This window comes from Rissa tridactyla, chromosome W (genome assembly GCF_028500815.1).
Source record: "Rissa tridactyla isolate bRisTri1 chromosome W, bRisTri1.patW.cur.20221130, whole genome shotgun sequence".
NCBI classification, from domain to species: Eukaryota; Metazoa; Chordata; class Aves; order Charadriiformes; family Laridae; genus Rissa; species Rissa tridactyla.
The window spans coordinates 20932182-20947078 of record NC_071496.1 but is presented as its reverse complement, the minus strand read 5'-3'; the positions used below and the strand labels follow the sequence as shown (position 1 = coordinate 20947078).

General features: G+C 44.2%; 1 protein-coding gene across 1 annotated transcript in view; it reads right to left on the bottom strand.

The window, feature by feature from the left end:
- Positions 1-591: 591 nt before the first annotated feature.
- The window catches only part of LOC128901902 (uncharacterized), a 95836-nt gene continuing 81530 nt past the window's right edge, over positions 592-14897 (bottom strand). The window contains 2 exon segments of the mRNA XM_054184050.1: positions 592-800; positions 803-1553. Of these exon segments, the coding sequence (XP_054040025.1) occupies positions 592-800; positions 803-1553 (960 nt within the window).

Genomic DNA, 14897 nt, shown 5'->3' with positions numbered 1-14897 from the left:
CCTTTAAGTATTTATAAGCATTGAGAAGATCCCCCCTCAGTCTTCTTTTTTCCAGACTGGAGAGACCCAAATCCCTCAGCCTTTCTTCATAAGAGAGGTGTTCCAGTCCCCTAATCATCTTCGTAGCTCTCTGCTGCACCCTCTCCAGCAGTTCCCTGTCCTTCTTGAACCGGGGAGCCCAGGACTGGACACAGTACTCCAGGTGCGGCCTCACCAGGGCAGAGTAGAGGGGGAGGATGACCTCCCTCGACCTGCTGGCAATGTCGCTTGGACAATGATATGCAGCTGCGTTCTGCATCTTTTGTGTTAATAGCTGAAATTTGGGCACCGGTATCTACCAAAAACATTATTGGGATTTGCTTAGGTCCTACAAAACAAGTAAGCATAAGGTCGCCTCGCTGATTCATAGTGAGCTGTCTAACATGTACCCATCCTCCGCCCCCCCCCCCCGCCCACTGTAGGGGAGCGAAGGGCTTAGTTTCCCACCGGCACTGGCAGTTTCCCATCAGTTAAATCTATGAGGGGCACCGGGGGAGCATTAGGGATAACATCGCTATCCCAAGGTTCTTTTGACTTCCCTAAAATTAAATCTCAAGGGATCACCAGTTTCTTTGGCCATCCCCTAATTAACTTTTCTAGCTTGTCTGTTTGTAGCCCATCCATAAGTTCTCGGGGGATTCCTTTTCTCCATCCCATGGTCCATAGTGCGCTCCGCCTATTTGGTATATCCCTCCCGCCCGGTGGTTTAGGGAGGGGTGTCCTTCTCTCGTGGTTGGGGTGCGGGGGGGGGTTTTCAATTCCGCCCATCTTAACCCTTTCGGGTCTTGTTTGGCAGAGGGGACACTAACATATTTCCTCCCATAATTCATTAATTCCTGGGCAACTTCTCCCCAAGTCCACACTTTCAAATTTTGCAGTTTGCGACTGGGGGTTACTAATCCTTCTAGTGCTGCTGTTACTCTTTCACCTTGAGGCACAGCTTTGATTGTACTCTGCAATTGTATGCCAATAGGCTTTAAAGATTCAGGGAGGCCCCTTATCAAGGGAGTCATCTGTTCAGGGTCAACTGCCATCATCATGGGAGACTCTTGTCGGGGCCTAAGCTCCTGGTCATGCATCATTTGTAAGCATGCTGCTTTTTGCACATTTTCTACCAATTGATCAACTGATCCCGTAATAGTGAGAGGGTCTCCCCGTTCCAAGGGATTGAGACCTCCAGCCCAATAGGCTGCCCTCTGAGTTAGGGACCAAGGGGCATGGTGATTGCCAGTAGTTAAAAACACCCCGGGCCCCCAATACCCTTCAGCTTCCTTTTCACTTAGTAGTATCTGGTCCCTGCCTGACAACGACACCCTCCACGCATATTCCGTTTCCAATTCTTTAGGGGTACGACCAAACTCCTTCTTTAGTTTGGCTAATTCCATAGCGGTGTATGGCACTTCCTTAGTAGTAATTTGGGGGGAGTCGTCTTGGTCATCGTCATATGCATATTCTGTCTTGACCAAGGGTTGGAGCGAGTGAGGAGGCATTTCTAATTTGTCTAGCTGCTTCTTCTAGCCCTTCACAGGGTGTTGCGTTAAGGGGCAAAACGGTTTTGGCAGAAAATAAACCCCCTTGCGTTCTAACACTCCTCACTGGGAGTGAGGCACTGGGAGGCTAGGTGTGGCTAGGTTTAAATTCTGAGTGATGCCCAATTCAGCACTATCAGTCCAGTTGCGTTTAATATATTAAACTGTTACGATTCTGGATACGCTAATAGTGGACTGCACCTTCAGTCTAGTTGTGCTCCTGAACTAGCACGGCCACTCTCAAGTCTTTGGTCACGTTCAATGAGAAACCAAAACGACTAGCTACTTAAAAAAGTGCAGTTTACTTAAGCAACAGATATATGGGTTCTTATGGTTGCCGGTGATAAATACACTGTCTGCAAAGCACGTGCCAATAAAAATATTGTTAATTATACAAAACGTGCAACAAAGTTATATACAATACAGCCTGGCTATAAATATAGGAAAGAGACTCTCTAGAGAGGTTTCTAAGTTTCCTGAGGAAGCACTCAGTATAGTCAAAGTCTTACCCAAAGGTGTCCCTATGGTGGGGGGGGGGGGAGCGGGGAAGAAAGGCTCAGCCCATCGACTGGTCCCGGAAGTCAAAGGCAGTCTGTGATGGAGTCCTCCTTGACTAGTTCACGATGGTGTCTTCCCTGATATCAAGGTGGAGTTTGAGTGACTTTAGTCATAAACACCTTTCTTATGATTGGTGTAAAATTCTCTCGCTTCACATTTAAAGGTATAGTTTACGAAAAATTCAGGATGCAGACTCAAGGAGGAGTGGTCGCACCTTGGAGGTGGGTAGCCTTTGGGATGGAGGTGTGTTTTGGTATTATAATGACATTATGATGAGCAAAGTTCGCGCAAAGGACAGCATTTCATCAAAATTCGACAGACTGTTGGCTCAGGGTAGTAAGTTCGCAGCTTATCAGTTCCATAGTCGCAGATTCTTCGCATACCAGCTGCGGCTGTATTCTACCCTAGAAGCTTTTTGATTTTATACCTTTCCTTAATGTGTGAACAATGCTGTATTTTGCACCTAAGATGGCGCATATTATAGATTTCCCTCTTCCGGGTCAGAGTTTAGCGTCCTTTTGCAAGGCACCAATTTGTTTGGTAACACTCTGCAGATTATGACAATTTTCTCGTGCCCGGTCGTTACCTGGTATGGAGGGGTGTGCACTGTGTTTCTCTAAAAGGTTATACAGCACATCCCTGCCTGCAGGGACAGTGTAATCATCGTTCATTTTCAACAATAGGGGAGGGGCGGTCGCCTCAGGGAGGTAGCACACAAGTAGCAATTCTATAAAAAGTCCCACCCCGAACATCCCTGAGGGGCATGCACGTAAAACAGACCAAAAGTAAAACGGGCAAAAAGTGCAACACTTTCACAAAAACGGGGGTAGTCGCCTCGAGGAGGCCCCACAGTAGTAATCAGTTCACACAGATTCCCACCCCCTTACGTCCCCGAGAGGCACACTCGTACACACAAAAGCGGATAGCAGCTGCGGCACTCTCACATCAAGGAATCCTGTCTGTGACGCCAGTTAAAATGTTAGGTCCCGGTCCGACTACGTTGGGCCCGGGAGAGGTTCGCAATGATTCCAAGCGTGAGATTAAGACACAAACAAGGTCAGATGCTGCTTACTGTAGCTTTATTGTTATTCCCCAGCAATAGTCACTGAGACGAACAATAGAGTAAAGGCGGAAGTAGAGGAAAGGCAGAAAGGAGAAGCAGTATTATGGAGCACAGCAAGAGTATAGTCACCACCACAGGCCCAACGGCGTCCCAACGGTCATCTGGAGTTCAGCGGCATCCCGTTGATCCGTGGTTCTCAAGTCATGATGGTGGTGGGGGTCCCGGTCCCAATTGTGGTGGGTCACTGTAGGAATGTGTCTGAGAGAAAATGGTCAAGTGAGCCAGCCTCCCTACTATGAGAGATTAGATTAAGAACAAAACAGGTGGTAGAAGACGGAATTAGTACATGGGAAAAACGGGAACTGAGAAGGCAGAAAACATGTTGTGCTAATGACTAAGCAATTTGCTATGTGAATTCTTGTAACCAATCTGATGTGTGAATGAACTGCATGCACAGCGCGTGGACAGTGTAACTAGCTAATCAGAAATAAGCAAGTGGCATGTACGGCTACAACACAGGGTATAAAAGATGATGATCTGTGCTTAATAAACGGCTTCTGTTGATTCACATTAGATCGTCTGGAGTCCAGTTATTTCTCCTCAGATGGTGACCCCAACGTGATACCGATTGGCACTTAGCTTGAGCAACGGAACGCGAGGGGCGGAAGACCCAGAAGGAGACCCACCGGCTGGAGGACGGCTCAGCTGGACTGAGACCGGGCGGATTGGGCGGCAATCCGGAATAGAGGAAACAGACGACGTGGCCACGGACACCCAGAGAGAGGTGAGCAGCCGGGGCAGGAGATGGGGCAACAAGTAACAAAAGAAGAAGGGGCTATATTAAGACTTCTCCTGCATATCCTCTCTACGAGAGGGGTGAAATACGATGAGCGTATGCTCCGAAGGCTGTTAACCTGGTGCAGAGAGAACGGATTCGCACCAGAGCCCCAGACAGCTTTTAAACCAGGAATATGGGAGGCTGTTGGGAAAAAACTGTGGGAAGTGATAAGTAAAGGAGACAAAGAGGCATCACTGTTAGCGACGACATGGCGGTTGGTGTTATCGACCTTACAAGATATGAAGGCGGAGCGAGCCACGGCGGCCGGGGCTTTTGCAGCATTACAACCCACGGGAGGGGGATCGAACAGGCCAGGTCCGAAGGTCTGGGACGACCCCTGCTGATCCCCTCTGCTCCACCTGAGGCCGAGGGAGGAGGCAGAATGTCAGCAGAGAAGGACAGAGCCGGAGCTGTTTGCTCCTGCCATTGCCCGCCTCGCCCCCTCCCCTCCCCAGTCGTCTCCCTGAGATAGAAGTGCTGGTTTTGTATGTCTGCTGTGTAAGTGTGTGTGGGCGCCAGCTTATACCTGCTGATCAGCATGTGTGCTACTGTTTGCTTTTTGTTGTGTGCAGTGTCGTTAGGTGACTCCACTTGAGCAGGTGTTCTGCCCGGTGTGGTACTGTTCTCGTATGCAACTAGGGCTGACACTCCGTCAAGTGAAGAAGTTTGTATATACACAATGTTTAGATGTAAGGTGAGCGCGCCCCAGGTAGATACACCAGGATGGGCTGTAGAACCGATGGAAGTCCTGAAATATTGGGGGAGTTTTCACCAGCCGACACGCTTACGCTCTTGGGAACGGCTCGCCCGTGCAGGGTGTATCGCTGGTTGTTTCTTGTTTGTCTATAAGACCATGGTTGATTGGGAAAAGGAGTTGAGCCAAAATCTATAGGATGCTCTGTAGGAAAATGAGAAACTTAAGGAAAAATGAGAACCTGAGCTCTTGTTGCAAAGGCAGACTTTTATGTCAGTCGTAAGTGATGGAAAAAAAAAAAAGAAAAAAACAGAAAAAAGAAAAAAAAAGAAAAAAGAAAAAAAGAAAAAAGAAAAAAGAAAAAAGAAAAAAAAAGAAACCAAACAGGAACAATTAGATGGGAAATGTGCCACGTTAGCACAAAAGTATGCCATACACATGACGAGAAAGCATCAGAAAAAGAGAAATAGGACACCTGATTCAAAGCAGTACCACAGAGATATGGTTTTGTTTTTTTCCTCTATGTGTCTATGTTATTGCATGCCTTAGCAGATTGCTCTGTGTTATACCCTGCGAGACTAAAATGAACCCAGCAGAAGCGGTCTCTTGAGCAAGGGGGTGGAATATGGGAAAGCAACGGAAGATCAGCGAGGAGGACTGTAAATACACTCAAGGGACTCACACCCGGGTGCTGGAAAATACATATATCACACCAATTGTTATTCAGCCTCGGGTGCTGGCAAGAAAAACATTTGGATGACATAAGCCTGTAATGGACTCACAGACACCTTATCCAGCTGCTTGAGAATCTTGGCCTGTTGTGGAAGAAGATCAAAGCGCAGTACCAGCGAGAACAGGGAGTCCGCATGCGCTCTTGCTAACGAGGACTCTTTTGCTGCCAAGGATTCGTGATAACAAGGACTCTCTCGCTGCCAAGGATAAGTTTAACAATGCTACTAGTACAGCTATTTCTGAGTTATTGCTAGATGTAGATAGTATTCGATATGCGATGTTGCAAAACAGAGCTGCTACTGATTTTTTGCTTTCAGCTCACGGACATGGTTGTCAAGATTTTAAAGGACTGTGTTGTATGAATCTAAGTGACCACTCCAAATCCATCCATGCCCAGCTGCAGGAACTGCACCGACCGAACCAGCAACTTGTGGAGACCACTGGGTGAAATCTCTTTGCTGGATGGACTTGGGGGTGGGGTTGGTTGAAGCAAATTATACTCATTGCCTGTGTGAAAGGAATTTGTCTGTTATGTTTAGTATGCTGTTTGCCGTGTTTAATAAGCATTATACGATCAGCTGTAAATGCCACTTTGCATCGTACCCTTGTATGAGTTGTAGAATACATTGCTCTAAAAACTGTGTGTGTATCCATGAGAACCTGACCTTCACAGAAGAAGATAGCAAGAAGGGATCACAACAATGTAGTCACGTATCAGACAGCTGCTGTTAGCAAAGCTGGATCATGAGTCTGGTGAGACTCGCTGCATACGCTGGCCACGCGTGCAGCGACTCTTGCCTGTACTTCTCCACTCAATCCAGTGCAGGATATAGGGGGGCTGTCTCGGGTCAGAGAGGGGGAGAGAGACATGAGCGCACTTTGAAGATACAGGGGATGCCCTGGAGCGCTGTGTCTGCCCCCGCCCGCCCCCCCCCCCCCCCCCATAAGTTCTATGTTCATTAAGCCAAACAGCTCCAAAGGCATTACAGCATGTTGCAAGATAAGATATAGTCTACTACTGCTGCAAGACGCACTGAACACCTTCCTACAAGAATTTCAACTTCATGCCCTGATAGGACAGTGGGATGATGCACTCACAAAGAGCCTGACTGCATTAGAGTGGGTATTTTTGCCACATACCTTTTCAAAATCAGTAACTATGATGATTGAAATGTTACCACGATTGTTTTTCCAGGGTCGTTTGTGCTGTCACCAGCTTTCTGGAATGGATCCAAGCCACATACACGTCCCCATCAAAAAGAATGACCTTGACCCTTGGTTATCACAAAGTCTTAACCTTCTTAGTACATTATATTGGGCAAATAAATTATTCTTTCCCCTAGCACAGACTGTTACAGTCACTTTCACAAATTCCTTTACAGCCGCGCATCCTGTGAGCACCAAAGCCTCTTGATGGCACCCGTTCGGTGTTTGTAGGTGGTTCCGGGACACAGTAAATGCTTTTGACTTATTTCAACAGGAACTGTTAAATGTAGGCAGAATCTCAATACGTTACTGGTATTGTTCAAAGACTTGAAGGAGCATTTATAAAACAAGTAGAGAACCAATTGTTATTTAGTCTCTTACTGCAATTAATGTTGCTTTTATGAAAAAGACAGTTTCGTTATTTTATTGTCCACATACGTTCTCACAGCTGTTTACTTGGTCCTTTAACTGAGGGAAAGACAGTTGCGGATTATCACACTGTTGGTAACAACTCTGAACATTTTGCAGCAAGCTGAAATGTCACATGATTTTTTTTTCATCAAAATGCGAAGGCTTTGAGGAAGCTTTTCTTTAACACAACAACAAGCACATGATATTGTGTGAACTTGTGCTGATTGTCAACCATTTATACCTAACTTCAACCCAGGCGTCAGTCCCCGAGGGCATGGACCTTTGGAGTTCTGGCAGACTGATGTAACCCATGTGTCAGAATTTGGAAAACTGAAATTTATACACCTGAGTGTAGACTGTTATTCAACTGCAATTTGGGCAACTGCGCAGACTGGTGAATCTAGTAAACATGTACAAAAGCATTTGCGATCCGCGTTTGCGGCCTTATGTGTACCGCGTGTGATAAAGACTGATAATGGCCCAGGGTATGTAGCCCGTTCAACAGAGGTATTTCTACAGCTGTGAGGCATTACACATGTGACTGGCACACCACATTCTCCGACGGGTCAAGCCATAGTGGAACGCATGAACCAGTCTTTAAAAAATTTGCTTCAAAAACAGAAAGGGGGAGAGCAAGGGCTGAGTCCTGTAGATCGACTGAACAAGGCCGTTTACGTCCTGAACTTCCTACGCCTTCCCCAACACTGCCTTGTACCTCCAATCGTGCGGCACGGCGCAGGCCTGCAGAGAGACCTGGGAGATTTTAGGCAGGAAAATGGCATGGTAGCAGTTAAAAACAGTGTGACGGGGAAGTGGGAAGGACCGTGTAGACTATTAACCTGGGGTCGAGGATATGCCTGTGTCGTTACAGATGCCAGAACCAGATGGGTACCAGCCAAGTGGATAAAGCCCTGGTTTGAGCAGACGGATTCAAATGAGTTACCCCACAATACCAACAACGACGATGAGGGCTGAAGAAGTGCAGTGCCCTAGGTGTGGAACTGTGACCCATAGATCCTTGTGCCTTGTGAGGATTGTCGAGGCCGGTGGTGGTTTGAAAGACCACATGCTGCGGCCTGGTGTGCTGTGTATTTTAATTCTAGTGTGCTGTGTATTTTAATAAGGAATTAGGTAAAGTGACGGGATATGCTGTCTGTTTTTAATCCGGAGTGCTGTGTATTTTAATTCCGGTGTGCTGTGTGTTTTAATAAGGAGTTAAGTAAGGTGACAGGGTGTGCTGTGTGTTTTAAATCCGGTGTGCTGTGTGTTTTAATAAGGAACTAAGTAAGGTGACGGGTTTAATTCATTTAGCTATTGCAATAGAGTACATAGAGTCAGGTTCACCTCAACACGAGCTGGCTGAGCGACAGGAGATTAGGGAAGTCTACCATTCACAAGGATTGGTCAAGGTGTGGCATACAGTGCTGTTACACAGTGCTACTGCCAGAGGTTTGGTCGGTTCCGGAGGACTAGTGGGAACAGGTAGTACGTCACCGTAGCAACAGGTTCGGTCATCTACAGCGCAGAAAGAAGGGCAAGGGTACTGATATTTGAAGATGCCACTGAGAATTAGTGTTGGGCTTATCCTTGTGATTGGAAGTTGCAGCTGAGCACAAAATTGAGAACCCTTGGTATTTCGGCTTCTTTTAATACAGCAGGATTCAATTCAGTCTACCTAACATTTAACACGACCCTAGTGAACTTTTGTGGAGACACCACAGGGGTGATGATTGATTTTTGCTGTAGGCTCAGGGTCATGGATGTGAAGATTTTGAAGGTATGTGTTGTATGAACCTTTCTGACCACTCATCATCCATTCATAAGCAGTTACGGGATCTGAAGGATAACATGTCCAAATTAAAAGCAGTTAAAAACGGTTTCGATGATTGGTTAAGCTCATGGGGTATAACGGGATGGTTATCAGACTTCCTAAAGCAAGGGCTCATGCTATTGTTGGTTATATTATTATTGATTATGGTAGCCTCGTGTGTTGTCCGCAAAGTGACTGACATGATAGAAAATGCCATGCATAAGGTCTGGCTGGCTCAAGAAGAAAAAGGGGGTATTGTAGGAATGTGTCTGAGAGAAAATGGTCACGTGAGCCAGCCTCCCTACTATGAGAGATTAGATTAAGGGCAAAACAGGTGGTAGAAGACGGAATTAGTACATGGGAAAAACGGGAACTGAGAAGGCAGAAAACATGTTGTGCTAATGACTAAGCAATTTGCTATGTGAATTCTTGTAACCAATCTGATGTGTGAATGAACTGCATGCACAGCGCATGGACAGTGTAACTAGCTAATCAGAAATAAGCGAGTCACGTGTACGGCTACAACACAGGGTATAAAAGATGATGATCTGTGCTTAATAAACGGCTTCTGTTGATTCACATTGGATCGTCTGGAGTCCAGTTATTTCTCCTCAGGTCACCATACCAGTTATAGTCTAGGTCGGTCCATAGCTTGACCTGGTTGCGTGACGGTGGCCTTTGCCCAGCTAATCGTCGTTTCACACGATTGCCGTATGAGCTCTTCCTGCCTTTGTTGGTTCAGCACAGTCATCGTGCCTCAGCAAGTTTGGGGTAGACAGGGTCTGGCCACTCTGATAACCAAAGGCCTACGCCCTTTTCAGCTGGTGGCAACACACCCTTTTCAGCTGGTGGCAATCTTGGGTGGTGACTGATAAGCAAAAGAATGGTCTGCAGAAAGCGCTAAATAGACACAAGCAAGCTTCTTATTGGGCCGCAAGCCTGCCGTCGATTTGCAGAAGCTTAAGCAAGCTTTGAGACGATTATTTTGAGGTTCCAGTCTCTCACACCAGGACCTGCCTATTAGCTAGAACTGAATTTAAATTAGCCATTCATAAAACCTTGAAACAACGTTGCATACGTTGATCCACTGCTTGTGTGAAGACTTATATGCTGCAAGTATGATAAACTTTGATGTGTCCAGTTCTGGGCTCCTCAGTACAAGAGAGATATGGACATACTGGAGAGAATCTAGCAAAGGGCCACAAAGATAATTAAGGGACCGGAGTATCTTTCCTATGAGGAAAGGCTGAGAGAGCTGGGACTGTTTAGTCTAGAGAAGAGAAGGCTCAGGGCAGATTTCATCAATATGTGATGAGATCTGCACCATCTGAAGGCAAGGTGCAAAGAGGACAGAGCCAAGGCTCTTCAGTGGTGCCCAGTGACAGGACAAGGGACAATGTGTACAAGCTGAAATGGAAGAGATTCCATCTGAATATCAGGAAACACTTTTTTACTGTGAGGGTGACTGATCACTGGAACAAGTTGTCCAGAGAGGTTGTGGAGTCTCCAACCTTGGAGATATTCAAAAGCCATCTGGACATGGTCCTGGGCAACTGGTTCTAGGTGACCCTGCTTGAGCAGGGTGGTTGGACCAGATGACCTCCAGACCTCCTTCCAACCTCAACCATTCTGAATTTTAAAAAAGCTCTATCTTAAAAGCAGAATTTGAACACCAGAAGTATTTTTTAGCATCATACGTAAGCAGTGAGGCTAAGAAGAAATACTGAACAGGTTTTCATCTACTAAGGATCGTCAGTCCTGCACAGTATATGGCCTCACATTTCTTAAGGATAAATTAGAATGTGATAATGAAATTAAGGTCTGCATTATAATGCATGTATACTATAATGCATGTATACTAACCAAAGGTTTTACAGATAGAAAATTCCAGCATTTCCTTTTTCTCAGTTATTGGCATTGCTATATTTTAATTTTTTTAAACATATATTTAATATGTAGCAGAATTTATATTGAAAGAAAAAGTTAACAAGGGGACATCAAAGCCTTTTGGACAGGAGAAAAGGAAATAAAAGTGCAACAAACATAAGGCATAGAAGAGTAATTTCTTTGCACAAGGACCCATTAATGCATGTAATAAATTTCCAAGGTCAACAAACAGGAGAAGTTAGCACAGTTTCATAAAGGAGCTAGGCAAGAACTTCTAGGGAGACAATGCTGTCATTTTTACTAGGAATGGCACAGGACAGATCAGGGTATTTTCTCCTGTTAGGTAGCCCTGTTCACGGCACATTCTTTCTTTAACCTGCTGCTCTATTAATGGATCTTTACAACAGTAATAAAAAACCAGAAAGGATTTAATTATATGCAATGGAGGGGGACATGAGACACGTTCAAAGCGAGTATATTCTTCCCTGGATTTGTAGGTCTAACTGCCTCATGTATATTAAAAATGATCACTTCATTTTAGATATATTAATGGACTTACTTCCAATCTATTTCTGCTTGTCAGATGTGTCACCTCACATCCTTAGAGTACAAGAATGGTAACACTCTCTTTGCTTTACAAGTGAACAAAAATGGAAATCAAGGTATTTCCATACAGGTTTTTCAAAGGAATTTACCATTATAACTGGCACGGGGATAGGAACTTTCTGATATTCAGAAAGATCCCTGCTGAGCAGGAGACTATTTGTAATCAATGATAAACACGCAAAGTTTCTGATAAGGTCAAAAGCACTAAATTATGCTTTAAATGGTGTTGATTTTATTTTTTGTTATGAAAACTTTTTGTTTAATTTTCCCAAAAGATTATAATGAAAAAAATGTAATTGTGCACAATTTTACACACAGCAAAAATCTTTTCCTCTGATCACCATTCTGCCCTGCCTGGTTAAAATGCTGCAATTCATTTTACTGGAAGACCACTTTATTCTTTTTTCCACTTTTCTTGCTATTAAAACTGTTAGAGAGATGATGTAATTTGGAGCTGTACTGCAACAGGTGTTGAATTAGCCAGTGAAAGATTTCTTCTTGCCTGACTCGAAGTAGTAACCAAAGCACCCAAGGAAAGTGCCTGACAGCCAAATAGGATTTCTTATTTAGTGACCATAATGCTGTTGCCTAGCATCTCACTGGGCTACTGTTTTTTAAACTTTTATGCTGCTATTGTACTTATGTAGATGTTTTGGTTAATGTATCATCCAGTTGCTGATATTAATCTTTGCTTATTGTGCTCACTCTGTATATATATAAATGATGTGAGATATTCTTCCTTCGAAACAGATGTATAACTCTCATGTCTAATGCATTTTATCACGGTTTAGCAGTACAGACTTTTATACTTGGTCAGCAAAATATTTATAATTGTGAAGAAAGTTATGCATAGAACAGTACTTCAGAATATGTTGAAAATGTGTATGTATGCTGCATAAACCTGCTTTAAATCAGATTTTCATATTAATATATATTTTATTATATTGTTTAACATTAATTAGAGTAACTGTGCATAATCATAAAGGTAATACATAAGGCATGCCATTGTTTTAGATGATTTACATGTACATAATAAGAGATAGCGTGTGCTCAAAAAACCTAGATCTAAGCAAAACACAAACACCCAGGAGCGTGTATTCATACTTGCAAAATCTGTGCAAAGGAATTTTTGTTTGTTTGCTGTTTCAAATTATGTCTGGTGGCCTAAACTTTACTAGACTGATACCTGGCATGAGATCATATAACTATACGGTAATACAGTCAATAACTGAACTTTGATCTCCCGTACTGTGATCAACTGCTATGACAAGATTTTCCTAGTTCAGAAGAGTGAGAGGGCTATGCACGGTAAAGAGGAAAACACAACCCCTTCCTCTGCTCTATTTGTCCAAAAGGCAAAATGGTAACAAATCCCATCAGTGCATGGAATGCGGTGTCGATATAGTTATTTACTATTTTATGAACTTTTGAAATTAATAACTAATATAAATTTGGAAAATAGTACACTACTTAAAAGACATTTTGGAAAAGGTAGGTTTGAGAATTGTGGAATAAATACTAAATTGGATAAAAAATACAAAAGTACAGCATTGTTCACACATTAAGGACAAGCATAAAATCAAGAGGCTTCTGAGGTAGAAAATAGCCGCAGCTGGCATGAAGAATACAACACCTGTGGTTCCCTGATAAGGATGCTTGTGAAGCTACATGAGGTACGGGACGGGATGCAATTATTCCGTGGCTTTACCTTATGATGTATAGCGGATACGGGAATGGGATGATACCATGAAACAGATAAGCTGCCAATTAGCTGCCCGCTAGATGCTCAGAGCCAACATTTTGTCAAATTTTGATGAAATGCTGTCCTTTGTGCGAACTTTGCTCATTCTAATGTCATTATAATACCAAAACACACCTCCATCCCGAAGGCTACCCACCTCCAAGGTGCGAGCACTCCTTCTTGAGTCTGCGCCCTGAATTTCTCGTAAACTATACCTTTAATTGTGAAGCGAGAAAAATTTACACCAATCATGATAAAAGTATGTATGACTGAAGTCACTCAAACTCCACTAACAAATAGTATAAAAATAGCCCGAGAGAGGGGGGATACCCAGGGAAGACACCATTGCAAAGAATTACATCACTGACTTCTGGGATCAGTCGACGGGCTAAGCCTCTCTTCCCCCCCATAGGGACGCCTTTGGGTAAGACTTAGATTATACCGAGTGCTTCCTCAGGAAACTTAGAAATTTCTCTAGAGACTCTTTTTTCTACATTTAGAGCCAGGCTGTATCGTTTATAACTTTGTCGCGCATTTTGTATATGTAACAATACTTTCATTTGCACGTGCTTTGCAGACAGTGTATTTATCACCGGCAATCCTGAGAACCTATGTATCTGTTGTTTAAATAAACTGCACTTTTTTAAGTAGCTAGTCATTTTGGTTTCTCACTGAACACGACCAAAGACTCAAGAGTGGCCATGCTAGTTCATGAGCACGACTAGACTGAAGGTGCAGTCCACTATTAGTGTATCCAAATCGTGATAGTTTAATACATATTAAACGCGATTGGACTGATAGTGCTGAATTGGGCATCACTCAGAATTTAAACCTAGCCGCACCCAGCCTCCCACCTCGGTGAGGAGTGTTAGAACGCAAGGGGGTTTATTTTCTGCCAAAACCGCTTTGCCCCTTTTCACGCAACAAGAATCTACAAAGAAAGAAGCAGATGCAAAAGAAAATATTTCAGAAATGAGAACAAAGATGAGCCTGTCTGGTATGAAACCAACTCCAAACACTGAGGTAGGAAAATGGTGGTGGCTGCAGAATGCACTTGAACAGATGTGAGAAGTCGTGGTTGAGCCTTAGCCGGCAACAAAGAACCACGCGGCCACTTGCTCACCCCCCCACAGCTGTGGGGGAGAATCAGAAGAAAAAGGCAAAACTCGTGGGCTGAAATAAAGGCAATTTAACAGAACAGCGAAGGAAAGAGGAAACCAACAATAATAATACTGATAAAGGAACGTACAAAACACAGTTACTTTACCACCACTCACAGACCTGTGCCAGGAAGCCCCAGCCTGCTCCCAAGAATCGAATTCCTGCTCCACCCACCACCCCCGCCCCCAGCCCCCCTCTCCGGCCATATGGTATGGAATACCTGTGTCCCGTGCCAGCTCCTTGGGAAAATTAACCCTCTCCCCGCCGGAACCAGGACATCATCCACCCCTTATTCTGTACCATCTATGTCATGCCCAGATCTTACAGGTTCCAATCAATTGCCACCACATTTCCCTGTCTTTGAGATTTATATATATATATGTACATATATATTCATACAGATATAATGCCCTAAGTCTATGGGCCACCCCTCTAAAACGTCTGTTGAGTTCATTTAATCCATGGCTTTGGGCTCCATCCGTTAGAACAGTCTCTCGGGGCAGGCAAGATGCTGTGTGGTGCTGGACTGTTACATGCTATATTTTTGGAGCTTGCGGCTGGTGAATCCAGTGTGGCTCATGCCCACAGTACGTGGGTTGAAAATGTCAATTTGAGGGAGTTG